This window comes from Chanos chanos, chromosome 1, assembly GCF_902362185.1.
Source record: "Chanos chanos chromosome 1, fChaCha1.1, whole genome shotgun sequence".
Lineage (NCBI taxonomy): Eukaryota > Metazoa > Chordata > Actinopteri > Gonorynchiformes > Chanidae > Chanos > Chanos chanos.
In genome coordinates, this window is record NC_044495.1 from 49,721,709 (window position 1) to 49,749,326 (window position 27,618).

The 27,618-nt window shown below is 40.7% G+C and overlaps 1 protein-coding gene across 1 annotated transcript; it reads left to right on the forward strand.

Annotated features, from left to right (window-relative positions):
* Positions 1 to 16,542: 16,542 nt before the first annotated feature.
* Positions 16,543 to 27,231, forward strand: ercc6l2 (excision repair cross-complementation group 6-like 2). The gene is made up of 18 exons (XM_030764872.1): positions 16,543 to 16,840; positions 16,934 to 17,050; positions 17,184 to 17,377; positions 17,630 to 17,791; positions 18,056 to 18,263; positions 18,599 to 18,739; positions 18,897 to 19,013; positions 19,226 to 19,345; positions 19,955 to 20,026; positions 20,147 to 20,292; positions 20,470 to 20,565; positions 21,083 to 21,182; positions 22,156 to 22,308; positions 22,594 to 22,665; positions 23,298 to 24,135; positions 24,233 to 24,387; positions 24,540 to 24,706; positions 26,253 to 27,231. Exons 1-18 carry the CDS (start codon positions 16,559 to 16,561, stop codon positions 27,229 to 27,231), a joined length of 4,119 nt encoding a protein of 1,372 aa, XP_030620732.1. The 5' UTR covers positions 16,543 to 16,558.
* Positions 27,232 to 27,618: the final 387 nt, after the last annotated feature.

A 27,618-nucleotide genomic window follows, 5' to 3' on the forward strand; every position in this document is an offset into this window, starting at 1 on the left:
TCGCTGGACAGTCCACTTATACGCTTTCTTAATCTGCTCTGTTTGCGCAACAAGTTTGGTGGTGACCTTACTCAAGTCCTGCTGCACGAGCTCTGGAGTTCAACTACTGCTAGCCATTTCTTTTTATTTTCTTTAACAATGTTATGTCTTGTACTGAGCATCTAATTACAAAATAGCGAGATCTTTTCTATACCTCTCTAGAGAGTCTAAACTGCTTGGGAATGCACTGCTGTCATACAGTTTCACAGCTGTGCATGTTTGTAGCATGAGTGCCTGAAGACAAGCCCCTAAAGTCTTAAGTCTGAACATTTTGTCTATAGAATGTGGATTCTAATCTCATTTTCATAATGCATATTCACCCTGTGTGGCACCAAGTAGTTACTTCCATTTAAACCCTCCGCTTAACATCAGTATGATATTAAAATTCATAGAACCACACCTGGCTGTTTTGTGCTCCAAATAAGAAAAAATTGTACTTTAAGGTAGTTTTATATTTTACGCATTTTAATGGAAAGTTTATCCCTCCCTTTCAGATACTTTTGAAAGAAAATACTACCTCAGTTGCTAGACAGTGTCTGCAAACAAACATCCAGAAAATTCTAAATCTTGAATATTTTCCAGTCTCTCTTCAGGAATACCACTGATTAATCTATACTGTACACCCAACAAAGTCCCTTAAAGACTTGCATTTTGTATTCTTCCCCTTAACCGTGACCGTTTCCACTCCTCAAAAACTTTTCAAAGACGTCCTTTTAACTGTTCACCCATGTCTATTTTCTCAGTGGTAAACAATATGAAAGTAAAATAACTGAATATGTCAGCTATGCCACTTTCCGTTGTCACACCGGAGACCTCTCCAGATGGGCTGTCTGCTCTTAAGCCCAGTGACTTTTTGTTGGGGTTTTTTTTTTTTGGATTGAAAGGTTTAATGTAAACACAGCTGGCTGCATTGTATGTGCATTCACTGGCTGCATCTTGTAATTTGCTTTGACTTCGAGTCAACGGCCAAAACCCATTTTGTATACAAAAGCTGTGTGTTTGATAGCATCTCAGCTCTCTAAATAGAAGCTTTTATCTATTTCAACGCCGGTGACTGCGCTGTTATAGTGTAGTTCCTCCATTCAGAATAGATGATATTATTGCAGCTTCTGCTGTCATGTTTATGCTTACAATCAGGAAAAGTAAAAGTGAAGACGTAGTTGCTCTGAAAGCCAAATTACGTTTAACTGCAAAAAAAAAAAAAATCTGTCACTGTCTTGAATTTGCTATAAATGAAGTATTTAGACATGGTTGCATGGTCCATCTCTGAGACCAGATGCTAAACCATATTTTTGTCTCTCTCCTGTCACTGTTTACTGTTGTTACTTTTTTGAGAGTAAGAGACAGCTGTAGTCTTTTACCTCGGCTATGCAAAGAGAATGCATTTCGGGAAGACGACGGGGGGAAAAACAACCCGTATTTATGCAAAAAGTCCTTCATTTCAACAACTTTATTTACTTAAACTCGATTGCAGGCGCACTTTATTTACTTCAAGGTCTTCATCACGGCATTTAATATAATGTCAAATATACAATGCAGACCAGTCTCTTCTGAGGGCTTTCAACTTGTGTTGTGTTTATACAGAGAAGAAAGGCCCAGAGTTTCTCCTGACAATCAATCAATCCCTCCATACGCAAGATTAATGGACTCTCCAGTCTACTTGCAATGGAAACAATGGTTGATGACATGATATGCCTGTTCACACTTATGAAATCATTCTAAAGAAACACACCACTCTATTGTGAGAGGGTAGCTTTGGGCGCATTGCATATGTGGACGGTTTTTCTATAGTTTAGACGAAAGAAAAAAGGAAAGATTATACTTTCGTTGCTTTTTGAGGGTAAAACAACAACAGTATATCAGCACTAAGATGATGTATGATAAAAATAAATAATAACTTAAGGATTTAAGCTGACAAGGTTTCGCCAGGGCGGTCTTTGTGCGCCTGAGAATAATTTTTACGCCCGCGTTGATTCTCTCACTCATTCCTTCGACGTCTGCTTTTTTCGAAGCCATTCTTAAAGAATTATCAACCTCTTTTGAAGAGCCCTCAAACATAATTTATAACTTTTCAAACAAAGCAAAGAGCTGTAAACAAACAGAGGGGGAAGATGTGTGATCTTGTGCCTCGTGAACTTATCCCCCCTTCAAATCTCCAGTCTTTAAGTGCTCGATGATTTTAAATTGGCTCTGAAGAGGGTCGGATAGATGACTTAGGGAATAGTTAAGAAGAATGTGCAGTGATGAGAAGAAAGCCAACACTGCGAGTGAGAGAGTGCTAATACATCATACTTAGGATTAATTCATACATTGGTATTACAGTGGTCGAGCTTGAAAATCTAAAAACGTTGAGACAGCTAAGCTGCAGACGTTGCCCAACGATTACCCTCAAAGATCATTTTTAAGACTTTGTCTCAAGTGGAAGACTGTGAAACTGTGTCATGGGTGTGTGTGTTTCAAGCTCTACCACAAGCTCTACCCAACAGATGTGACACTGAGACAGGGTAACACACGTAATGTAAAGATACTTTTGAATTGAGGTGGAACCCTCTGCAATCGTGATGTGATTTTAAAAGTACCCCTCTTTGTTAGGGTTGCTGTCGCAATTCAAAAATAGCGTCGGCCTTGGAAAGACAGAAACAAGATACTGGCGTCATTGATTTCTGTCATATTCGTAGCTGCTTGTTTAACGTGAGGTCCGTGTTTACGTTGAAATTATTGGAGCGTGCAGCTTCTCCCTCTCCTCTCCGTTCCCTCTCCCTTTCCTTCACACACCGTACGTGCACCGTCACACTTCTTCGGCTCTCTCGTACGACGATGCTCGTTCTTTTTAGCTGTGGTAATTTCCTGTCACAAGTGAATGAGATGTGAGAGAGAATCCATTTAGCTGAATGAAAGGCAGAGTAATGAAAAGCTCTATTGAGACGGCGCGTTCATTTTCTTTCCCTTTTTTTTTTTTTTCTTTCAAACACTGAGAAAAAGGTAATGTAGGCCATTAAGTATCCACGAGTGGTTCCAAAGCAGCCAGTATTCTAGTTAAAATTACACAGGACATAAAATGTGATTACGTTGTTTAAAGTTTTTAAGCTACACGGGGCGCGAAAAAAAAAATAGAAAAAGCCTAATGTATCCTTATAGGAGAAAATGATTTTAGACCCAAGTCACAATGGGTGGGTGGGGGTGGGGGGTGGACGTGGGTTGGGGGGTTGGGGGGTTGGGGGGGGGGGGGTGGCGGGTAAGCATTAGTAGCAGGTTTAGCTCAAGTCCAAACCCTTTTAAACTTTTATGTTCATCCATATTCTGTGGGTTTTCTGCATGCATCATCTTATTTCAAACTCCATTTTGTAACCAAGCCACCATTTTCTTTTAAGAAGAGCAGGATGCATGGTATGTACTGCTGGATCCGGCCAATGGTGTAAAACGTCAGAACAGGCAGTAGAGCGGCAGTGGCTGATACCTCGTCATATCAGTCAGAGCTCTTTTATGGGCAGCTCCAGAACTGTCGCTGTCCATTTTTGGTGTCCTGTGTAATTTTTTCCTCGTTTGTGGGTTTAAGGTTTGATAGAGATTCCGGTCTGGGCAAAAAAAATGAAAAAGTGAACCACCTGGAAAGTTTCACCGCAGAAAGTGTCCTTTGTCTTAAAGACAGAAAATTATACAGGGAGAATGGGTGCCAGAAGTTGTTTGTATTATGAAAGTGATTATTTCTAGCTGTCAAACACCAAGTCTTAGAGAACTTATGGCCACATGTGCTTTAGCGGTCTGAGCACGTGCAGCGTTTCGGGAAGGAAAATCTTGGGAAAATAAACACTTCTTACGTTTGTATTTGCTAAGCAGATGCCTGTCATTTTTCATTCTGTATGTACAATGAGAATCACTGAGAGGCCTCAAGGAAGAGAGAAAAAAAAAGAGGAGGAAGGAGAAAAAGGAGGCACTGGCATCTTACACTGATTCTTTAACCTCCAAGGTCATCAACATTTTTGAACAGCTTGCAAAATCTAACACCGTGAAAGAAAAAGTAGCACAAATGTATTACTTAATAAGGTTTAACGAAGTCATTCGCATTAGCATGTTTTAATTGTTTGCATGTGCAGAAACAGTACCACAGCTTCAAAATACCTCAATTTACATGAACCGATTTAATAGGAACCGAGAGCTAATTGAGTTTCGTTTTAAGGCATTGTTCTTCCTTGACAACCTCTTTTGAGAATTCAACATGCGATTGTGGTTGTGGGACGTTTCTTTTTTAACCTATTCTAACAGGACAGAAAGGAGTCGTTAAACTTTATTGAGTGTTGTTGTGTTCTTTTCCTGCCTGCCTCATGTGGAAATCCTCCAGTGCTCCTCCTGAGTGATGACTGATTGGTTTTAATCAGCTTCTTTATTTTAATAAGGGGTTTGAATCTGTATGTTTAGACAGAACCCCCTCACTCCAATCTTTTCAAACACACACCAGATCATAGGCATGGGTATATGGGTACAAAGAAAGGCACATGGTGGGCTTGTTTGGACTTAAACAGGTTTAAATGAAATTGCTGTTAAAAGAAGGCTGTCTTTGAAATTCAGAGACCTTTGTGTCTAGCATGAGTCATTTTCAGGAAATATGCTTACAGAAGTGTGAGATTGTGTGTGTGTGTGTCTGCGGTAATGTCTGTGTGTGTGTGTGTGTGTGTCTGTGTGTAAGTGTGTGTGTGTGTGTGTGTGCACATGCGTGTGCATGTACATTTGTGCAAACGTATCTTAAATTTAGATTGCCCTTAATATCTTAGTCCACATCATTTAGAAGACAAAAGTACTATCATTACACAAGATGTTTGGAAACTCTTCGTACTTGGACTTCAGTACTTAAAATGTTATTCTGCGTACTCCAAGTTGAATTCATATGAAATATTTTCCTGTTTCTTCTCCTTTTTCTAAAAATTATTTATAAGGTGTAGTCTTGCATAAAATGTTACTGCAGTTTTTTGGATACCATTTTTTAAAAGAGTAAAAGGTTTTTGTTTAACACTTTTTCAAATGTGCATCATTTCAGTCGTCTGCCATCCACTCCAGAAAAACAAAGAGACAGAGCCACATTTCTAAAATCTGCAAATAAAATGAACTCAGATCCTGAGGCAGATTTGGCCTTTACAACGTTTTTGTTTTAAAGGTCCATGAACAACACTAAAGGCACTACAAGTTTTTAACTTTAAACATATTTCCAACATAAGCATAAAGAGACCATTTAAAAAAAAAGTTTTACAAGGAGTCTCAAGCAGTTTCCATTTATGCTTTCGATGCTTACATGCCATGTTGAACCTTGATCACTAATGTATAAATAATTTATTATTGCTAAATCATGTTTCGATTGTTGTAAGCAGAACGGCAAGATATTGGAATGAGGGTATGTCAAAAAAAAAAAAACTTCTGTCAAAAATAAAACTCCAAGTCTGCATTTTCAACTCACATTTTGCTCTCACAGCACAGACAGAGAGAGAGAGAGAGAGAGAGAGAGAAAGAGAGAGACAGATGTGTCACCAGTTTGCTTATTGAACATAAAAGAAATGCCTGGATGCCCTTGTACCCAAGTAAAGGCAAACATTCCCTGTATTGTACAAGGATTTGCTTTCTTTTTTTTTTTTTTGTTCCTGTTGGAACCCAGAAGTGTAGCAATCGTCTCAGAACAAGCTTGGGAGGTAAGAAGACCACACATCAAGTCTTATTTGGTTTACTGCACTCTTAAACAGAACGCTGTTAGGCTCGGTCAAGGCCCTGTTATCTTTTTTTTTTTTTAAGGAATTCTTCTAGAAGGGGTGTCATGACTTGTTGAAATGAACTTCTCAGGGGTTTGATACAAAATACATTGTTTGGTCCCTCTCGGCCACCCACTTAGATATTTGTTTAGCCGCGGAACGCCAACATGTTCCTCGGATGGTCCGAACATGTTGATATGTCAGTCTCTGTATAAATCTGTATCACACAAATTGTTCTCCCAGGAGCAAAATGAAAGAACTCTCCGGTGAGGAAAAATACATCTGACAGCAGCGAGAAGGGTGAGAGGACACAGACAATCACTTGTTGTGAGGGGTGATTCCCTCTAGTGGCCGTATAAGAAAAATTAGAAAGCATTTTGTTGTGTCTTCCAGCTGAATAACAGTTTGTGAACAAGTTGTTTGTGTGTTGTGTCTTCTAAATGGTGGGATAAAGTATCAAGCTGAATTTGTGCATCGTTATTCATCGTTCTGCTCTGCTTTTTGAAGAAATGGTGACCTGAGTCCCTCAGAGGAGTGGCTTGTGCATTGCTGAATTTCCCTAAAAATGACCGCAAGGTTGCTTAATGTTGTAAGGGAGTAATACTTTCTCACATGAACATATAAAGATGACTTATCACATTAGGTAACTAAGGATTGTTGTGTGAAAATGGAGGATTTTCACTTTATGGACCACACACACAGAAAAGCAGGGAGAGAGAAACCGGGAAGGTCACAAAAGGACTGCGGGGTGACTGAGGACACAAGTATGACGTGTCATATGGTGAAACCATGTAGTTGTCTTTGTCAAAATACCATGCTTCTAAATAAAGTTTAGAGACAAATTTACATTCAGTGGTCACTTCACTTCATCACACGTTAAGGTCATTGCGTTTAAATTGTTATAAAGACAATACAAGCTGTTGTATTCAACTGGCAACTACAACATGCAGACATAATGTTAAGACCTCATGTGTTTGATCAAAAGCAAAATGGCATCCTTTAAAAATAATTTGTGTTTTCTTATGCACTGGGCAGTGAGTATGCAATTGTTCACAGAGAAAATTCTGTATTTAACCCACAGTTTGGACACCACTAATGATGAGATAAGGGAACAGGAGGAATGGGTGGGTTGTGAGTTAGAGCCCTGAGAATGAGGACGAGGGTTCTGAACAAAGCTGTTTGAGGTTTTTCTCTCATAGCAAATTGCAAACATGCCCATAATCAGCTCAACCAAATAATACTCCAGAGATATGTTTTAGATCTCAAATCTATACGTTCAAAGTCATTCTGAACAACAGCCTCCGCTATATGTTAATGCAAAATTCATACCTGAAATTTGGGCATTAACTTCACACATTCATTTTGTGCCAGGGTATATAAGAGATGTACTGCTCAAAGCCATCACAGACCAAACCACAGTATGTGGACTCAGAGTTCAGCTAATGTTACAACACAGTTGGTGCTCACAACAGAATAATGAGGACAAAGCCCAGCAGTAGAAAATGCATTTTGTCTGTTGGAGCATAATTGTTTTAAAGTCGTTAGTAAGCTGTTAGTTGTTTTAAACAAATAGAAATGGTCTCTCCCATCCTGGGAGCTTTTCCAGTTGTTTAAAGAAGTAGCAAGTATGAAGGTTATTGCACTTGCAAATTCTATGACTAATAATCAACCCAATGCTCAATGCTCTTTCTGGGTCCCAAACTCTCTTATTTTAGCTAGTACAAGACATATAGTCTCTAAAAACAAAAAGTTAATGAGCTTAACTGAAGATGTCATGAACAGCAATGGTTGTTGCAAGTCCCTTTAAAAGAACACAATCGGTTCACATTCTGTGCTCTGTATTGGACCAGGACCTTGCACGATGGGACCGCTCTACTGCATGTGTCCTGAGATGAACGTTGAGTTCTGCTCGAGGTGGTATTTTTCAGTGAGTTCCTTTGTTGCTCTAGTCCCTTGCTTGTGCAGGGGGTTAGGAAAGCCGTCCAACATTCTAACGTTTATGAGGAGACAGTTTTGCTGCTGGGATGGATGGGAAATCCTTATAGAATGTACAGAAGCCTGGGCACCCCCCCCCCCCCCCCCCCCACCTCCAGTTCGCTCCAAAGCGCGAACGAATGGCCGCATTTCTTTTCTGTTCTGCTTAGCTTTCACATTTTTATTCCTCTTCGAATCAGCTGGTTTAATCCCAGGCCAAAAAAGGGGCCCCATCATCACTGCTTTGATAGTGGATAGAAGACAAAAAAACACACTCTGTGTTATGCTAGATGGTTGATGTACTTATTGTGGCTCAAGTCGACAAACAAAAGGTCCCTGTATGGGGTCCTTGTATAATGAGCGGCAGCTTGAGTTGTAAATACTTTTTTTTTTCTCTCTCTCTCTCTTTCAGTGTTTCCATTTCATTGCCAGACAAAGGAAATAGCCCTTCCAATTCAGGTCATCCCCGAAAACAACGTTGCAACTCAGTGAGCTAAATCATTTGTGTCACTGTAGCAACCTCACCTCATACTTGAATGTTTTTCATATGCGGTTGCTATATGCATTTTGCTAAATGGAGGAGATGAAGAAGATGAGGAGTCATACCTCCTAGTTTGTCTATGTTTGAAAGTCTGGTACTTTGTAACACTATGTTTCATTAAGATGATCTGAAAAGTCTTTTCAGCTGTGCACTTCAGTTTTGTAATTGACTGCCTCCGGAAAAGACAGAGACTGGATTAAGTTCAAAGCTGCTTGGAAGATGTTCAAGTATTGTACAACTTAATTAAAAAGCATGGCAGCACACCATTTGTCTCCGTCCTCACTGAATAGGAGCTGGCAGTAGCCAGCTTGCAAGAGGAATTGCTGATCTTGTTTATTCCAATTTAACAGAAATCTTTTAGGATGTTTATGCAGTTAGCTATTAATCATTGCACAAAGCCCTATGATTATGCAAAGTTTAAAATGTTATCACCTTTCCAGGACGCTGCAAACACTTTCAACAAATTAGAAATATTTTCAGAAAATTAAACTCAGCTGCAGTTGTGTTTTTATTAGTATTGTAATGAGACCAACTCCAACAAGCCAGAGATATTGCCTCGATTTGTATTGTCAGTCTCTATGCGGTAGAACAAGCACACCTGGTGACTGGCTTCAGCCATTTTATGCTGAACTTCTTTGAAAACTGCTCATTTCTCAACGCAACCGGCCTGTTTACAAATGATTAAACTACAGTATATATTACCTGTATTATGACTCATCCAAATGGAACATTCGTAACATTCTGTGTGGTGCTTAGTGCCGGGGAAACGCCAAGAAGCGTCAGATTGCTTTTAGCTATCACACAACACGGCTGCTTGTTTTTCGAGCTAACCGAGTGCTTTTTTACTATTCAAAATGAGATTTGCGACATCGATGTCTACACTTTGTAGCAACCATTTGAGAGCCATCGCTTACGCGGGTGGCTTTGCTGCGGTTACGGGAGTGATCTGTTATTTTATCGATCGCACTCGGGACCGTCCTACGCGTCTCGACGAAGCGATCGATTTTGATCAGGGTAGGTCTATGTTAAATGTAGTACGTTCTGTCTGGTTAGCTAGGATTTTTGTTCGTCTGTTATTATAAATAAAGTAACTATTCGAAGCGGGATAGTTTCGTAGGCCTTCAGCTATTTGCCGAGATAACTTGGGTTTAGGAGCGTAATAACTTGTTCGCTTTATTTTGGTGGAATCGATCTTATTTCGATCCTATGTGGATACGTTTCAATGTGGATAACTGTCTTCTTAACAATATATGAGGCTAAATTTAATGTACTTTTATTCAGTATTTTGATTTTAAAAAAGCGTCTCACTGTTGCTATGGTAACAACAAAGAATCTCCAAACTGCTGCGTTCCAAATAGTCATGTGGTTTCTATGGTAACAGAGGGTCTAATCTCGAAATTTTTACGGCCTGTGTTTGGCATCTACCCAACATTGTTCTTTACGTTTTTGACAATGGAACTAAACCTTTCATTTTTCACAGATCCCAGGCTATTAAACTAATTTAAAGACTCTTATGTTGCATTATAGATACATTGTGGAGTAATTATAATATTAACTTATTATTAAACGGTGTTTCTCCTAGAATCCCTAACCCCTTCTGAAGCAGGGTCAATTGATGACAAGATGATTTTACAGGTTCGTGAACTCCATATATGCCTAGACTTTAAGCATGTAATTTATCCTGCTTCATCTATATAGCACATATAGACAATTTTCACTTTGCAGTGCATCAGGAGGTTTTCACTCAATATGCTTTAACTCGGTCTTTGTGACTACTAAAGCAGAACCAGGATGCTGCAACCTGCACATGGTTCAATAACTGGCATTTTACCCGCCCGTTTAACTTATACTGGTACTCAGATTCTGAAGAGCTGACTGATTCAGAGGTAAAACTGCACTTCAAAGCTCAAACCATGAATGCAGCCAGTGCATGAAATACTTGTTTGCCCTTTAACCTTGTGCCTTGGTCCTGTAGGAGTATGAGGAGACCATGACTCTTGAGAAGAGGGAGATACCCATGATGCAGTGAGTATAAAAATTCCAAATCCTAAAACATACGCCATCCAAACGCAATCAGTGACTCGACATTTTCTGTATTATTTTTTCCCTATTTTTTTTTCCTTAGTCACCATCTTAAGGTCAGAGGGTTCTCTGACATCGCCCTCAAACTATGTGCTCTTCGCAAGGCCTTCTCTGTAAGTAGGGAGTCGATCTTTGAGTGCTGTGTTTTTTCACTTTGCTTAGAGCGCCAGTTTCCCTTCTCAGTGAATTTATCTCATCTTCTGTATTTGTCAATCAGACTCTGCTGTCTGATATCCACACTCAGAACCTCCTGCTCACGTATGGGCAGATGATACTGCTGGCCTTGGTCAGGGAAAACAAGGGGGTAAGTTTGACAAAGAATGCTTTCAGTCCATTGATGACATGAACATCATTATTGATTAGGTTGTTCTTTTTCCTTGGGACAGAATGTGATACACTTCCAAAAGGCTTACAACTCTTTGATTAGCTTCCTGGAGCGCTCCTCCAATCAGGTGGCTACCGAGAGGGAGTTGTTAGCAGCCAGGGTAAATCTGATAGAATTTGCATAAATTTTATGATATCGCTGTAACACCCGTTCTCATTGTAACAATTTTGGCTTCTTCTGTACCAGGTGTACCACCTTAACTTCCTGGACGTTCTCTTTGAGCTTTTCCTGTTTCGCCTGTTCGCCTACAACACAGTACCTGTGGCTGTACGTATCGTAGCAACAGTTTGAAAGTGAACTGGATTTGAGATTTTGATGATCTTTCTCTCTCTTAAAAGTCCCTCGTTTGCTCACCCTAGCATCTTAACAATTAACCGTACGTGGGCTTAACCTCCAGGACAATGTTCTTGTCTGTGTTAATCCCAAGGCGAAAGGAGGATTCCTGGATCGGTTGCTCTCACTCATGGACACCTGGGATTCCCCTAACATCTGGGAGCCAGCAGCTGAACAGTACTATTGGCTGCTGAATGTACGTTTGCGTATTACTTGTGCTTATTTTCTTGATGTTGCCTATTTTTAATTTGTGGGCCATTTTTTTGTGTTCCTGTGTTCTAGTGCTCTGTATATTTTGTTTTGTTTTGTATCTTTCATTGGCTCGTGCTGTTTGAAATCATTTGGTCTGTCCTTCTGTTTGCATCTTCTCCCCTGTGATGTTACACCGATGTACGTAGTCACAAGTGATGAGTTTTATTTTTTTGTTATGTGTTTGTGTGTTGTGTCTTCAGAACCAGCTTAAGGAGCTCCTGGATGATCTCTTTTCCCAGCCTCTGGAACTGTACTGTTCTTCAGACTCTCTGGTCCCCGTGGTTTTCGCCCTCCTGATGCATCATTTACAGATCATGGTGCAAAGACATTGGACCATTTGAGAGCAAGCATTTCACCTTTACCTCCTCTATCATTCTCTATTTACCTCCCTCCATCTATTTACCTATTCCCACCTCTCTTAAACATCTTGTAGTCCCCCCTCCCCTTCCCTTGTACCTCTCCAACTCCCTTTCTCTTTACTGTGCCCCTCAACCTGTGGACTCCTTTTCTCTCACCTTCCCCTGTTTTTTTCCATCACCCCATCTCTGTCCCTCATGTCTTCTTCATAACCTGCTCCCCTGTCTTTGTCTGAAATCGTCTGAGGTAAGTATATATTTTTTTCTCTGTGATTTGCCTGGGATCTCTCTGCCTCCCATCCCCCTCTTTTCTTCACAGACTTGACCTCCGCCAGATTTGATTCATTAGACCTACGTTAGGATGGCTGTGTTAGGACTTCACACAAATCGGTTTTCCTTGTTAGTGACGATGGAGCTTCAGGATTAACGGACATATCCCATATCCCATTTTTTTACGTATCCTTTAGACATCTCTCTCTCTCTCTCTCTCTCTCTCTCTGTCTGTCTCGCTCTTTCTCTTTCTCTGTCTCTATGTCTCGGTCTCTTATGATCAAATATCAATTATGTTTTGTTGTGTGTGTGTGTGTGTATTAATCTCTCCAACAACCCAATCCCCTACTCCCCATTTCTCCTTGGAACTGTCGTTTCTTTCCCATATGAGGCATCTGAAGCAAAGAAGCTGGACCCAAACAGACTTCTGCAGCACAGATCTGGAATAATGGGAGCCATCAGCAGCAGGGTTTCAGGAGACAGCACCACTGTGACAGAGGGACCCTTCAGCATCGGGAACGCTGGAACCAAAAGACCTTCCAAGGGATTAGAATCACGTCTTCTGAGGAATTTGACCCTCAGTTTATTTTTTTGGACCGCTGAAATGGACGGACTTTAAAGAAGAGGAATCGGTTCCGAATTTTGAACAGTCTGCATACTTTCAGCAGCCAAACAATCTGAATTTATAAAAAGGGACAAAACCACGGTTGCCATGCAACTGTTTGGCTGTTTGAGTGTGAGCAGACCAATGGACATCATCAATCATTTGTCTGACGGGATATTTGCTTTTTGCACATGCATAACTAGTTCCTTTAATCAAATAGAATAGTAACTTTCTATCAAGATAGCATATATTTTTCTTTCATAGAATTTTTCATCTGTAACGTCTTTTCTAAATGTCATAGTACTAGTAATATTATTTATTTTAATTTAAATAAACAGTACTTTTACTTTTTAAAATGTGTTTCCTGTCTCACTTCCTTCATTTCCTTCATGAGTCTTGGTTGTCAAAAATGTTTAGTTTTTCCATCCTCTATATTGTTATGACCTTGTTCTCATTATAGCTGCCATAGACTTCAGTGATCTTGCCTGGCACTAGCTGCCAAATAAATCTCACATTTTTATATTCAAAAGGATTGTATAGACTTCAGATTGAAACACTGTAAACCTAGGGGTGTAATACGTACATATGCACACATTTCACATCGTTATTTTCATTGAGACAGAAATACCTAAACATTCTTAAACAATGAATAATTTGCAAGCCAATTCTATAAGCTCAAACCTCTTAACCATTATGTTTGTAACAAAGAATTACAGCCACAGAACACGTGCCATTTTTCAGCATATTTCTCAGCATATTTTTATATCTATATTTTTAAGTTAAAATCTTTACTGATGTTATACTGTGTGTAGACCAAACCTTCCTCATGTATTGAGACAACCTAGATGTATGAGGTGTACTTTATGTGCATTTTTGAATATTGATTCTCATTATTGTATAATCCACTACTATAACTGTTTTTAGTTAGACAATGACAGCTGATTGGTTTAAAGTCAGACATAAAAAAGATTGGCAGATCTGCACAACCAAACAGCTTTCACTGTGATTATGAATACAGGAGTATGACAAATGATTGAGCCTGTAATGACTTTATCCTCATTACAACAGTAAGAGTATGAATAATCCAGCCAGACCGGTTTTTGAGGTAGAAAAATAAGTCTGCTATGAGTACTCTTAAGTTTCTTGATTAGCAATACAGTAGTGATTCTTCTTTTCAGGGCGAAGAGCAAGCAAATAAAATCAAGGACACTTACAATACTTGTGGACCACGCAATGCTAACTGTTTGTATAGGCACCATAAATCTGAACCGTGTACTGAGGAAAAAAAAAAAAAGAGTTGAAAATGAGAAATATCATCCTCATTTTTCCATTTGTGTAATCAAGGGTTATGAAGCTGAAACTGTCATTTTTGGCATAGGAGTGATTAGTTTTGGCTTGCTTTACTGGGTGACTCATGGGAGAAAGCCTGTGGAACACAGATGGACCATTTCCTAAGATCCTGAGAAGAGGACAAATCCCCCATTTTGTGTCGGCAGTGAGGGGTAACAACAGGCATGCATGTCTTACATCTGCCCCTGTGATTTACATTGGGTGGTTTTGGTGTTTTTTTCACTCCCTCCCTCATATATGTTCTCCTCACGGCTGGATCTACAGGTTATTCCATATATGACAAGCATGATGATACTGTAGGAGTCTTCGTTGATCATGTTCATGAAAGGAACTCTGTGTGGTTTGAGCGCCTTTAGTAGGCATAGATGTAAACGCTAGCTGATCTGACCAGCACAAAAAACAAACAAATGAAAAATGAGAGAACAAACAAACAAAAAACCCCCCTAAAATACATAGGCAGAAAACAACATAACACACATCGTGCAATAATTTGAGAAATACATGAAAGTACATAAAAGATATTCAGAATCATTGGTGGCATGACTCTTGCATGTATGATATCTGCCAATATCTGCCAATACCAGTCACTGCCCACTCTCTTATACTGCGTCAGCTATATTTGCCTTTGTTTTAATGAGGCCCATTCGCTTTCAATATACTGCTTGTATGTTTTCATGACTGAATGAAAATGCCTGTCCCTTCGACTATAGATGTGGTGTTAAAATGATATAAAGACTGGATTAAAAGGAGTGAGGACGTGTAAAGAGATTTTTTTTTACTTAAGTTTGAATACCATATGTACATTCACTTCACAGCCCCCCCCTCTCTCTCTGAGGACAGAGTGAAGCTAGGGAGGCCAGAGCTGTCTGCTACGCCATGGTACACTGCAATACGAAAATGGAACTTTTTGTTCCTGTTTTCTCAACACTGGGAATTTATAGGGCAGCTGTTGCAGATGTTCCCATAAAGAAGCCCAAACATTCATGTCAAATGGTTTACATAGTGAGCAAGATCTCACACAACATTCACTCTTCCACTGAACTGCAGGCTTCTCATTGGCCCCTGCAAAAAAAAAAAAAAAAGAGGTTCATAGATGGCTGGTTGTGATGAGCTCATTCAGAAAAGATTTTAAAACCCAACATTAATGCCACAATACCAACCACTACTACTCTCAGAGGATTAAAATAAATGCAAATCCTTTCCTCAGCGATCGATGATATGAATTCCTTCTTTTAGTGTGACTTAAATGTTTGGACCTCTTTATTTCTTTGAAATATTATTACACCAAGATGTGTGACAATAATAAAATGGTGTATGCCTCAAAACACGTTTAAGATGGAGCTTGCTGAATTACTATGAGAGAGCAGTACGCATCATGTTTTAGGGAACAACTGTCTGAATTTACTGACACGGTATGAGAACAATACATTTTATGTATATGATGGTATGATCTTGGCGATCAGACTTGAATGCACAGAAGGATATTTCTTAATAAACAGATTATCGACATGAAGAATGTCAAAGATGTGTCCGTATAAATGCGTCAGTAAAAAATACCTTGGAAACGAAGACATAAAGTATGGCAGGGAGAGCCAATACTATACCCAATCATAAAAGCAATGAATAGCATGTAACTCTTTCATTGTCGTAGTGGACTACTACAATAACCAAATTAGCTCCTGTCGCTGTTGTTAGTTGTTTGCTCACATTTAGTGATTATTTTGAAAAGTATCACTGTTCAATAAATCTCGTGGAAAGTGCTGATGCTGATTGCAAAGATAGGTAAACAGTTCGTCTAGGCTGAACCAGTGGCAGCTAACTATCTGCCCGGCTAATCATGCTAGTAACCAACGATTTAAGGACTGCAGTTTTATTTTTTGAGAGCAGTATGAATGTTGGACGTATTTTGTTAAAATCTATGAACGATGAGAGACGGAACTTTGTCGACTAGCAGACTTTGTCACGATTTACAATGAAGGAAAGCCGGTAAGCTAACTCGTGTGTTAGTGAGAGGGTAGATTAGTTATTTTGTCAGACAGTGCTAACTACGTAACCTATGTAACCAGCTGTTTGTTAGCCGTCAGTTAAAGCATGTTGCTTTCATTTTGATATATCCTTAATGTTGCATTTTAACCCAGAGCGTTCAGCAGTGTAGTTTGACTAACTCAGTTTAGCAACATACATCTTACAAGGAAATAACAATTAAACATGCATTTTTAGTCAAAACCTAAGATCAGGGAGCTAACCAATGTCAGCTGACTAAGGTACATTGATAGAGTCTTTAAAAGCAAGCAATGTAGGTTGCCCAGTCTTCTTGCCTGTATGTCTACAGAAACTTTATGTAAAAATGTAAGTCTTTTTTGACATTAGTCGTGATTTCACCCCATCTTTAGAGCTTTTAAATGTCGTTGTAACTTGGATTAGCATATGACATTTTAACAACATAGTTTTCTAAACAAACCGATATTTTCTGCGTTTTATTTTACAGTTTTATTTTTATTTTGCAAGATCACTACTGGTGGAAGATCCGTCTCTCAACTGCGCAAATACTTGCAGTTTCTGTCAGGGTCGGAGGAAGAACTTCATCTGTACCAAACAGGACATTATTAAATAAATGCTAACATTTTGCCCCAACCTGTGATGGGAGAGGAGGAATCCATTCCTGTCACTAAGATCCAGGGATCTGGATCTAGATCCAGTAATCCATTTGAGGATGAGAAACCTCTCTTCCATAGCAACCAGAGACCACCTGGACCCTCCGTACCCTTCGCGCTCTCTCAGGATGGTGTGAGGGTCCCATACACCATAAATAGGTATCTGCGAGATTATCAGCGAGAAGGTATCAAATTTTTATATCACAGTTATGCCAAAGGCAGAGGTTGCATCCTGGGTGATGACATGGGCCTTGGAAAGACCATTCAGGTAAAACTGTACGCCTGTTCATCTGTCAACTTGTTTGAGTATAAAATTATATGGAAATAAAAAAAGTCACCTCTTTTCCTGCTTCACCGACAGGTCATCAGCTTCTTAGCGGCAGTACTGCATAAATCTGGGACCTGGAAAGATGTTGAGAGAAACGTACCTCATTTCCTTCTGTCTCAGAGGTCATCCGAAAAGTCCAAAGTCAAGGAGGTACAACAGTCAGAATGCGTCTGGATTGTCCCCTAATGGCCACTCATCTGATTGTTTTGCCTCAGGGCACCGGTTACATTTCAAGAAGCGACGTCACGTTAATTCTGTTTTCACGATGAACTCTCCCATTTAGATATTCCTCATTGTGGCCCCACTGTCAGTGCTCTACAATTGGAAGGATGAGCTGGACACATGGGGACATTTCCGATGTGTGATAGTGCACGGTGTGAGGAGGGATGAGGAACTGGCTCGCTTGAAGAGAGGGCGATGTGAGATAGCTTTGACCACGTATGAGACCCTCAGACTCTGTTTAGACCAGTTCAACAGGTGTGTATTAAATTAAATAGTAATAAAACAGTTTCAAGTTAAAAAAAAATGGAGGGGAAAGTGTTTCTTTAGTTCTGCTTTTTTTTTCCAGTTGAAATTTATGGGTTCTTTTATGAATTGGTAATGCATTTTGATTCTCCGCTGAGAATATTGTTCATGTAACATTTGTTTGCAAGGACCTGGGAGTTTCAGTGGTTTCAAACGAATTTTAGACATACTTTCTCAGCATCTGTTATATTTTATTCCCTGTAGTATTGACTGGGCTGCTGTTATTGTGGATGAAGCACACAAACTAAAAAACTGCAAATCCCAGATCACTCAGGCAATGAAAGAGATGAAATGCAAAGTACGCATGGGACTCACTGGAACTATTTTACAAAACAATCTTGAGGAGTTGTGGTGTGTCATGGACTGGTAAGTTCTGGTAAATTCCACAGTGCCTTAAGAACCCTTCATTTTAAAGAACTGCCCGTAGGTTTAGCCAAAATTAGTTTACAGTAGAAGCCAAGTGTAGATCTGGCTAATGTGCTCTGGGTAGTTGTATGTTTTTTTTGTTTGTTTTTTGTTTTTTTAGCATCATTAAGAGCCCTGACTGTGGTGGTTAAGAGATTGAAGATAACATACACAAACATAGGTTTGGTCTTTTGCTGAGGCATATGTTTCTGTGTTGGATTTTAGGGCCATTCCTGGATGTCTTGGTTCATTGGCTGGGTTTAAGAACAGGTATGCCGACCCCATCGAGCAGGGACAGAAACACAGTGCGACTAAGAGGACACTGGCGGTAGCAAGGAAAGCTGTCGAAATGTTGGCAAAAAAGCTGTCACGCTTTTTCCTAAGGAGAACCAAAGCACTGATTAGTCACCAGCTGCCCAAGAAAGATGACAGGGTGAGTGAGATCCGTTGATCTTATTTAAGATTTTCTACGTTCTTCTCATATTGGAGATATGACCTGTTTTTTGAGGGGGCTGTTGACAGTCTTGACAAGTTTGGTCAGTTTAATGATGAATCATGATCGACTCTCCAAACTGTAATCCGTAGTATTCATTTTCAACATTTACTCCCTTTGACCCAGGTGTTTTCAAAAAAGGTCCGTCAAGGAGTTGCGTTTTAGTTTCACCAGACAGTTGCCAGAGAGTGTTCAAAGTTTCTCTTTTCTTCTTTCGTGGTAGTTATTGTTGCAGATAATGTTTTGGTTTTTTTCGCTGTCTTTCTCTCTCTCAGGTAGTGTACTGCTCTCTAACAGACTTCCAGCGGGCAGTATACCAAGCTGTGCTTGACAGTAATGATGTGACGATGCTGCTTCACAGCTCAGACAAATGTACCTGCCGCAGTGGGCGCGCAAGGAGGAAGTGTTGCTTCAAGGTCACGAGTCATGTTCATTTATTACAGTTGGTTTTCATTAGAGCTTGAATGCTTAATAACAACCCTTTTCGGTGCTCACGAGCAGAATGTGTTTTACATTTGTTGTCTGAACGTCTCAAAACAACTGTCTTTACATCTGTTGTTGTTTTTCTCACAGACAAATGCAGATGGTGTACTGGTGAGACACCTGTATTTCAGTTATCTTGCCATATTAAGGAAGGTCGCCAATCATGTTGCTTTGTTACAGTCTAAAGAAGGAACCAGTAAAAAGCAGGTAAACCCTTAATTAGACTTAGTTGTTATTGTTTTGGTAAAATGTTCTTGCTTTCCAGATGATCATTTTCATGTGGTTAATGAACATAGGAATAAGCCTTGCACCGTAAAGATTCAATAAAAACAAGAGCGAGTTCCTGTTTTATTGCTTTTTTTCTCAGATGGAATGAGAATGAATATGTTGTCTGTTTTGCCTTTCCCCTCTAACCATAGGAGAAGATTGTGGAGGACATTTGTAAGAGTGTGTTCCAGAAGTTTCCAGAGTTCACAGAGAGATGTAAACAGGCAGCGTTTGAAGCAATGTCAGACCCTGTGTACAGTGGAAAAATGAAGGTTATTAAAATAAATTCTGCCAGTACAACACATGCACACACCAACTATCAGCTACAGATATGGTGCAGAGACCTGAAGAACACAACATCATTCATCTAAGAATTTGCCATTTACCGTTTACAAGCAAAGCCAGTGGAATGCACGCTGATTAGTGTTTTACAAGGCCAAAATTCAACTTCCTCCTAAACACCTATGTTCTGTTTATCTGATACACCACATATTTAATGAAATCTAATATTTAATCTCTCTGAATCTGAATAACCCCCCTGATTATTTCTGTGCTGGGCCAGCGTTGCCTCACTTTATTTGGACACATTTCAATGACAAATGACAAAGGCAGCATTTAACCGGTCTCCCTGGCCCCTAAGGACCTGCATTACACCCCCCGCCCCCCCCCCCCTCCCCCAAAGCTGGAGGAGCATGTTTCAGGTGATGTTATTGGCCGGTGCTGGGTTTTCAGCACGCCGGTCGGAACAGGCGACGAGTAAAGACGGCTCTGTCCGTGCGAACCCTCTCACCCCTCAGTGACACTAATCACATTCCTTCATCCTTTCCATTCCTTCCCTTCGGTAACATTTTGTAAATCCTTCCTCTTGTTCTTTGTTTCAGGTGCTGCAGCGGCTACTGAATCATTTTGTCAAGAGGAAAGACAAAGTGCTGCTTTTCTCTCTGTCCACTAAGGTCAGGGCTCAGTGTTTCCTCTCATACTGACTGGTCCCATGCAGATGTGGTGCCGGTGTACGTTTAGATACTGGAAAAGTGGCGTGTCTGCAGAGATGTTTCTCCTCTGTCTTTCTGCAGCTGTTGGATATTCTGGAGAGTTACTGTATGGCTGAGGGACTTGACTATCGCAGACTGGATGGAAACACTAAATCCAAAGATCGAGTGAAAATCGTCAAAGAATTCAACGGTTCTCAGGACATCAATCTGTGCCTGGTATCTACCATGTGAGTTTTATTAAAGAGCATCTAGTCATAGACTGTTCAACTGTTTTCCATTTAAGAGAAAGCCGTAAGTTCGAATTTATGAGTAGGCCTTGATTTCTTCTTCGTTATTTTAACGAATCAGCGTTCTTAAACTAGAGCATTGAATATTATCATCAGTTGGCTTTGTATTAACCTCAGGGCTGGTGGTCTGGGACTAAACTTTGTTGGAGCAAATATTGTCGTGCTGTTCGACCCAACGTGGAATCCAGCCAATGATCTGCAAGCGATTGACAGGTGAGACTGGAGTTGTCATTCTTGCTTTTGTTACTTATGCTGTTCATTTAATGACTTGTATGGAGTCATCTGAATGATTTTTCCCTTCCATGAAAGTCACACACTGATTCCCAGAATCTTACAGTTCTGGAATCTTGTTGAAATGAAAAATAAATAATTTACTAAATAAATAACATTCAAATATACACAATCACAAAACGAGAAAGAATAAATCCAAAACAAGTTATGCATCATTTCCCTTCGGTGAAAGTAGCCTTAGTCACTGGCTCTTTAATGATCTTCACGTCTCAAAACAACTTGCTCAGAGCACATTTTTCTCCTCTGATTCTCAGAGCCAAAGAGAAAAGTGTCTTTCTCATTCAGATTTGGATTTGGGGAGTTTTTTTTTAATGATCCCACCTGCTGTGTCTGCTTCATACTCTAATTGTGCTTGTGTATATGTGTGTGTGTGTGTGTGTATTTTAATAGGGTATATTGTGTTGTGTGTATTCACTGCATTGTGTTTGTAAATCAACAGGGTGTATCGTATTGGTCAGTGCAGAGATGTCACTGTATTTCGACTCATTTCTCTGGGAACAGTGGAGGAAGTCATCTACCTGCGGCAGATTTATAAGCAGGTATAATACTGTGCTGACAGCAAATTCAGTTTTCAGATTGCTTTGGCAATTTGGCCCAAACATGTACTATTGTTTTTATATGGTAGAGGTGTAACAGTTCACCCTGTTCACGATTTTCGGTTTGTACCACGGTTTGGTTGTAAGAAAACTGAACCTTCTCAGAACTGATGTTTTTCTCTCTTCCAAAACATAGACAAATTGATCACAGTAAGAACAAATTTAATACAAACAGCAACAGAGCTCTTCCAAAAATGGCTGTTCTGACCTTTTACAGATCAGTGCGCGGCTACTTTGATGTAAGAAAAACAAGTTCCTGCTCACAAAAGCCTAGAGATTTGATCTGCTTCATTTGTTTATGTGGATTCATATATATTCCGATATAACTGAAATTATTTATGATCTGACATCCATTTGTTTTGTTATTGACGTCATGTGTTTTGTTATTGTTCAAAATGGTTACTCAGTCAACATGGTCATGAAAGCTTTTATAATCTTCCGATTAGTTGAAGCATACATGTCCACATCATAGGCAAGGTGCATGTATATTCTCACAAGAAAAAATAAGACTTCATGTCTTCAGATTATGACGTTATTCTAGATGATCAGATAGCACAAACAGTGCAGGAGGTCCTCTTGTATTAGGAACATGCATTCCATGTCATCTGGCATCACAATCCAGGGGAAAAAAAATCTTCATTTACAATAGCTGTGCCGCAAAAAAACCAAACAAACCCACAGTTCACTACACAGTTCTGTGTTCCCAACCGAGGACTACAGAACCGTGGTTTTCGATTTCTGGTACAAAACCGTTAACAGTCTTAGTATATCATTATTTAGAGGAAGGTCGTCATACACAGCGTTCAGAGTTCCTTTATAGCTGTTTTGAAAATGAACGCCCTTTTATTCTCCCAGACAGAAACATATCGTCACCATCACTAATTAGTTCAGTGTTCTCTTTCCGTGAATGATCCAGCAACTCCAGTCCACTGTAATAGGAAAAGAGAACGCTCGGCGCTATTTCGAGGCCGTGCAAGGAGCGGGAGATCAAGCAGGGGAACTTTTTGGGATCCGCAACCTCTTTCGCCTGCAGACAGAGGGCACCTGTCTCACCCATCGAATTCTAGAGGTACTGAGGTCTGCTCACTAGTGGCACAAGTGTGAATTTGAGGTCTCATGTGTAATCAGTAGTAGGATGTCTATAGACGGACTCCGTGGTAGATCAGACATGACATTGTTTGATTAATCCGTCTACTTGAGATTGTACAGAGATTGGTTTAGAATGGAGAGCACATAACAATGAACTGATTGTTTCCTGCTGTTTGAAGGTTTTCTTTTTGGGTGTTTCTTTGTGTGTATATGTATGTCTGCACACCCATGCGTGTGTGTGTATGTGTGTGTGTGTGTTTCTCAGCGGGAGGGCCAAATGGAAGCAGGGATCATGACTCTTAGAACGCAGGCGGGAGAAGAGAAGATGCCAGAGCTTGTGAGTAACCGCTTTTCTCAGGGACCCATGACCAGAACTCGTCTTCCTTATTACTCTCTCTCTCTCTCTCTCCTTTTCCCATACATCCTTCCATCCATCCGTTTCCCATGTGAAAGATAGGTTTGATGGACAACACATGGTTATGATTAACACCCCATTTCCCAGCTGACATTACCACAGAGTGAAGACCACACGGAACTGTGCTATCTTTGTCATGTTTATAAACCCAGCGGGGGCTTTCATCTGACAGCTCTTCCTGCAGAACCCTTTTATACTTGGCTTTCCAGAGACAATGGGCATTTACTGCAGGATTCCTCTCAGTGTGCTCAGTACTGAAATCATTCATTCTCACTGGCCTTTTCCAACTTATCCAAAATAATAAAATATGTTAGTACTTTAATGTTGCTAGTAATGCAAGAACCTCCATAGTTTTGGAAGAAAATTGCATCGTCGACGAGCTGTGCTCTTAAATACATCTCTAGCACCATGATATTGATAATATTTTAGAGAGTACGTTGCAGTTCACACAAAATAAGCAAGTTTTATATCTTTAAACAAGCAAAATATTTTTGTAGTGCTGTAGATCAGATCCTGTTGATGAACTGACCTCACCAGACATTCTTGGGTTTTAGGACCCAGATGACAGCTCAAGACAGGCGTCCACCGAGCATTCAGGTAGACCGCTAAACGGTAACCAGAGCGCTACGAGGTTCACGAGGGAACTGCTGGACTTCAGTAGCGGCAGTGAGGATGAGGAGGGCCTTGGCTCCAGGTCCAGGCCTTCAGAACCTGGTCCTGGAGAAGAGGGTGGAACGGGTAGCAACGCCTGTGGTGAAAACATGAGCCTTTCCACACTGCTGCTCAGACATGGGACACAGTGGCCACGGGCAGACGAGCGCTCCAGCTCAGATGAGGCAGAGGAAGGCTCTGACGATGAGAGCAACGCCGAGAAGAACTTTCCAACATCTAGAAAAGAAAGGGCTCAAACCGGCTGGGCTATGTCTAGTGAATCTGAGGAGGAGCCGGTAGGAAGACCCTGTAAATCTGAAGCACGTGACAGACCAGGACCCAGAACGGCCCTCCTGGACCACATGGAAGAATCAGAGGACATTGAGGTTCTGACACAAGCTCCTCGTAAACGTGAGACCGGGAAAAAGAAAGATGACAAGAGTCAGGGAGCCAAACATCTTACATTTAGAGCCAGAAAAGATGAGGAGGAGGAGGAGGACAACATTGAAAGTTTCACCTCCTCTGAAGATGAAATTTCGGTTAAAAGAATGAAACCCACCGGGGATGCTCTCCCAGCTCCGAAGTCTAAACCATCAGCTTGTGACCGGTCTTCTAATAGAGACAAATCTGATGTTAAACAGGTTGGGTTTACATGTGTAAAGAGTAAAACGAACCCACGGGGGTCTGATGAACATCGGTCCAATCAGCTGCCTAGTATGGACACCACAGACACTCTACTGGGTAAAAGAGTGAATATATTTTGTAAGGTAATCAATTTTAATGGGTGTCCTCTACAGTAAATGATTAAAAGAAGGTGATGTGTCCTTTGTATTCACAGGTGGACTGAAGGAGGTGAGTTACACACACTCCAATCAGAGGGTCGTGGGCTCCAGCAGGGCAGAGAACCGCATCAGCCGTGCTGCTCTACGAGATGTGTTCGAACGGCAAAAGTACTCTCAGATGCCAGCCAATCATCTGCTTGATTCATTCGAGGTGAAAAAAACACAGTTAAAAAAAAATTGTGCATGTAACACAACTGCATTGTGTATGTCTGGATCATGTTATACTATCCAGAAGGTGTATAACCACTGACAACTAGAAAAAAAAATTGTGTCTGTGTGTGTGTATAGACACTCTCTGGACAGACTCAGCCATTTGGCCAGGAACTCACACAGCATCAGGAGGGACGTAAGGCTCCAGTTACTCACAAGATGCTTCATCAGGAGCATCCAGCCACCCACACGGTGAACAAAACCCTGCAGACCCCTTCCCACACTGTCATTATAGGGGAAACCCCCAGCGCCATCTGCAGGTGAGACTGAACCCACTAACACATTACCTCAGAATGACTCTCCGTTTGACTCCATTTGTCAGAACTAATACAACCTGTGGCTGTTATCTTGAATATGAAATTAAAAACCAAATTAAGAGGACAGTTAAATTATTTCCAGGCTGGACTCTCTTCCTTTTTTATTTTTGAGTATCCAAGGGGGGAAATATCTGTGTATTGTTAGTTAGCATTTCGCATCTTATGTTTTAGAGGATGTTAAGCAACATCAGCTTCAGGCATTTTCGTATCGGGTCTATGAAGGCCGGAGTACTGCTGCATTCAGCAGACGCTTATTTCAACCTATCAGACAGCTGTATACATCTCTCAGCGAATCAGAGCCTTGCAGTTTATTGGAAGACTAAAATTGTGCAAACCTGATCTGCTTGGTATTAGAGGAGCTGTGACCCCAGTAGCCGACAGAATGACTGTAGCGTAGCGTAGCGAGCCTGGGACTCCCTCCAGAGAGGAGCACGGCCTGACTGGTCTTTATTCTTTGAATGATATGTTTTGTAACTTTCACAATGTTGCACTGAATTGCATTAATTAAAACATGCAAGAACAGCGACTTTGTGAGAGCGAGAGAGAGAGAGAGAGAGTAAATTCCTGGTAACTCAGGGCTGGATGCCAGTGCTCACCACAGATATGGTGCACTGTGTCTGCTCCCGGGCTGGAGGAGGGGAGGAGGAGAGTGGCAGACCACCCCCGAACACCCTCACCCACCCCTTTCCCAGGCATGGCCAGGAGACCTTGAATTATGAGTGAATTAATGAGCCCCATCAGTACAAACTGTTCCCCCCATCAAGATGACAGAACTCCAAAGATTTTTTTTTTTTTTAAACATGATCGAGGACAAGCCCCTCCGCGGCACAAAAGCGCACTTATACTTACGTTCGCTTTGATAAAGGAAAGAGAAAAATGTATTTGCATATTTATTTTGTCCTTCGTGAACCTTTGAGCCATTAAAAAAAAAAAAAGTGAACTCGCACATTTGTTTTTACGGTTGCAGATTTATGAATTGTTTGTCTGGAGGAAACCACAGAATAGTCAAATGCTTCCCATAACAAGTACAGCCCTCGAGTAACTTTGAAGTATTTAGACCCACAGTACATTTAGAAAATAGTTTATTTGTTTTGAAAATTTAGAGCTCCAGTAATGTCCAAGGGGCAACCACAGTTGGCACATTAAATTTAGAGACAAACCTTGGTCAAACGCATATTACTTCAATGATTGGCTTGTTCTAAGTGCACTAATGACTTCCTTTCCTTGCTGACTTTTGTTTTATTACTGGAATCGTAACTGGATTGAACGGGTCAAACCAATACCAAGGAAACATAACATGAATACTGCTCAGATTTTTAATCGTAATGCTGTCCCTGACCTAGTTTGCTCTTATTTGCAGGCAAAAGAGCTTTTAATGGTTGGAAATGGTAGGATTGCTCAAATATGAATCTCTTCCTAGAGTAGTTACTGTCATGAAGTTACTGTGATGATTGATAAAAGTTATGATCCAAAAATTTCTTTCCCATAGAAAGCAGCTGGAGGAGATGGCTGTGTTCTTTGGAGCCGCGTCGGTGCAGGACTTTGCCGAGGACCTTTTGAGGAGCACCTCAGAACAAAGACTGGATCTTCTACAACGGTTCTACAGCCAGAAGAACCCTGAGCTCAGAGACTTCATCACGCAGACCTTCTCAAAACCTGACCCTGTCACCCCACCAAAAGACCCAAATTCACCCCATTCCTCCTCGAGTAGTTCTAGACCGAGATCTGCCTCAAACCCAAAGCCTAAACCTCAGTCGGAGGACTCCAGCTCTGCTGAGGAAGATCAGGGAACAGGATCAGAGATAAGGAGAACAGAAAGTTCCAGAACTAGAATTTCACCCTGTCGTCTCACCACAAATGCAGTAAATGGGAAAACAAGGACGTTGTCATCCTCCGCCGATTCCCAGCGACATCAACACAAGCCTCCCCATTATTCTTATATAGGTCAGGAACACCGTCGCCAGAAAAATCACACGGTCGTCTCTGAGGGTCAGGAGCCTGTTGCCAAACCACCTCTTATCAGAAAACCCCTCAAGAGCCAAGGCCACTTGGCGCCGTCTCCCTCTACCTCAAGAGCTGAAGACGAGAAAAAGAAAAAAAGAGGAGAAGAGAAAGAAGAGGAGACAGCGTCTCAAACCAGGAGCTCGCTGGTCACTGATCTGATAGGGGACACGTCCATTTTGGACGACCTGTTCAGACCCAAGGGCAAACCTAAAGAGCAATCCACAGTCGCAGCTACGTCCTTATCCTTATCTCAGCCTGCAGAAAAAGCCAAAAACAGGAGCAAGGATTTCTGGGACATTTTAAACGAGGGAAATGAAGAGAGCATCAGTAAGCTCACAGACCTGTCTGAGGTGGAGAGGATCTGCAAGAGCACAAGCCTCGCGGCAAAGCCCAAAACCGACGCTAACGTCAACTCCCAACAGTTTTGGAAAAAGAATGAAAAATTCATTTGGAAGAAACTGTGATAACGGCTTGGAGTTGCGCTAAATGTACTTTTAATTTAAGGTTATTTTTAGGGTTTTAGTTTTATTTAAGGTTTTAAATTTGTATCTTTTTAAACATGTCCACGTCTTAAATCAGATTTTAAAGCAGGAGTCGTTTTTTTTAGAAGCACGTTCCTCTGTCTGATAACTGTGAATCTATGGAATTACTTTTTATGGTTAAATGAATTCAATTGTGATGTGGTGATCTGAAAATGCATTACTGACTGTGTGGTTACCTCCTCATAGCTTCTTTCAACGGCTCCTTTTACCAGCCAAGAACATAGATGCAGCGATACAGAAATGAAAACTAGAAGAACCACCATTACAGTTAACGTCAGGCATATTCAGATATTTTTAAAAAAAATCTCT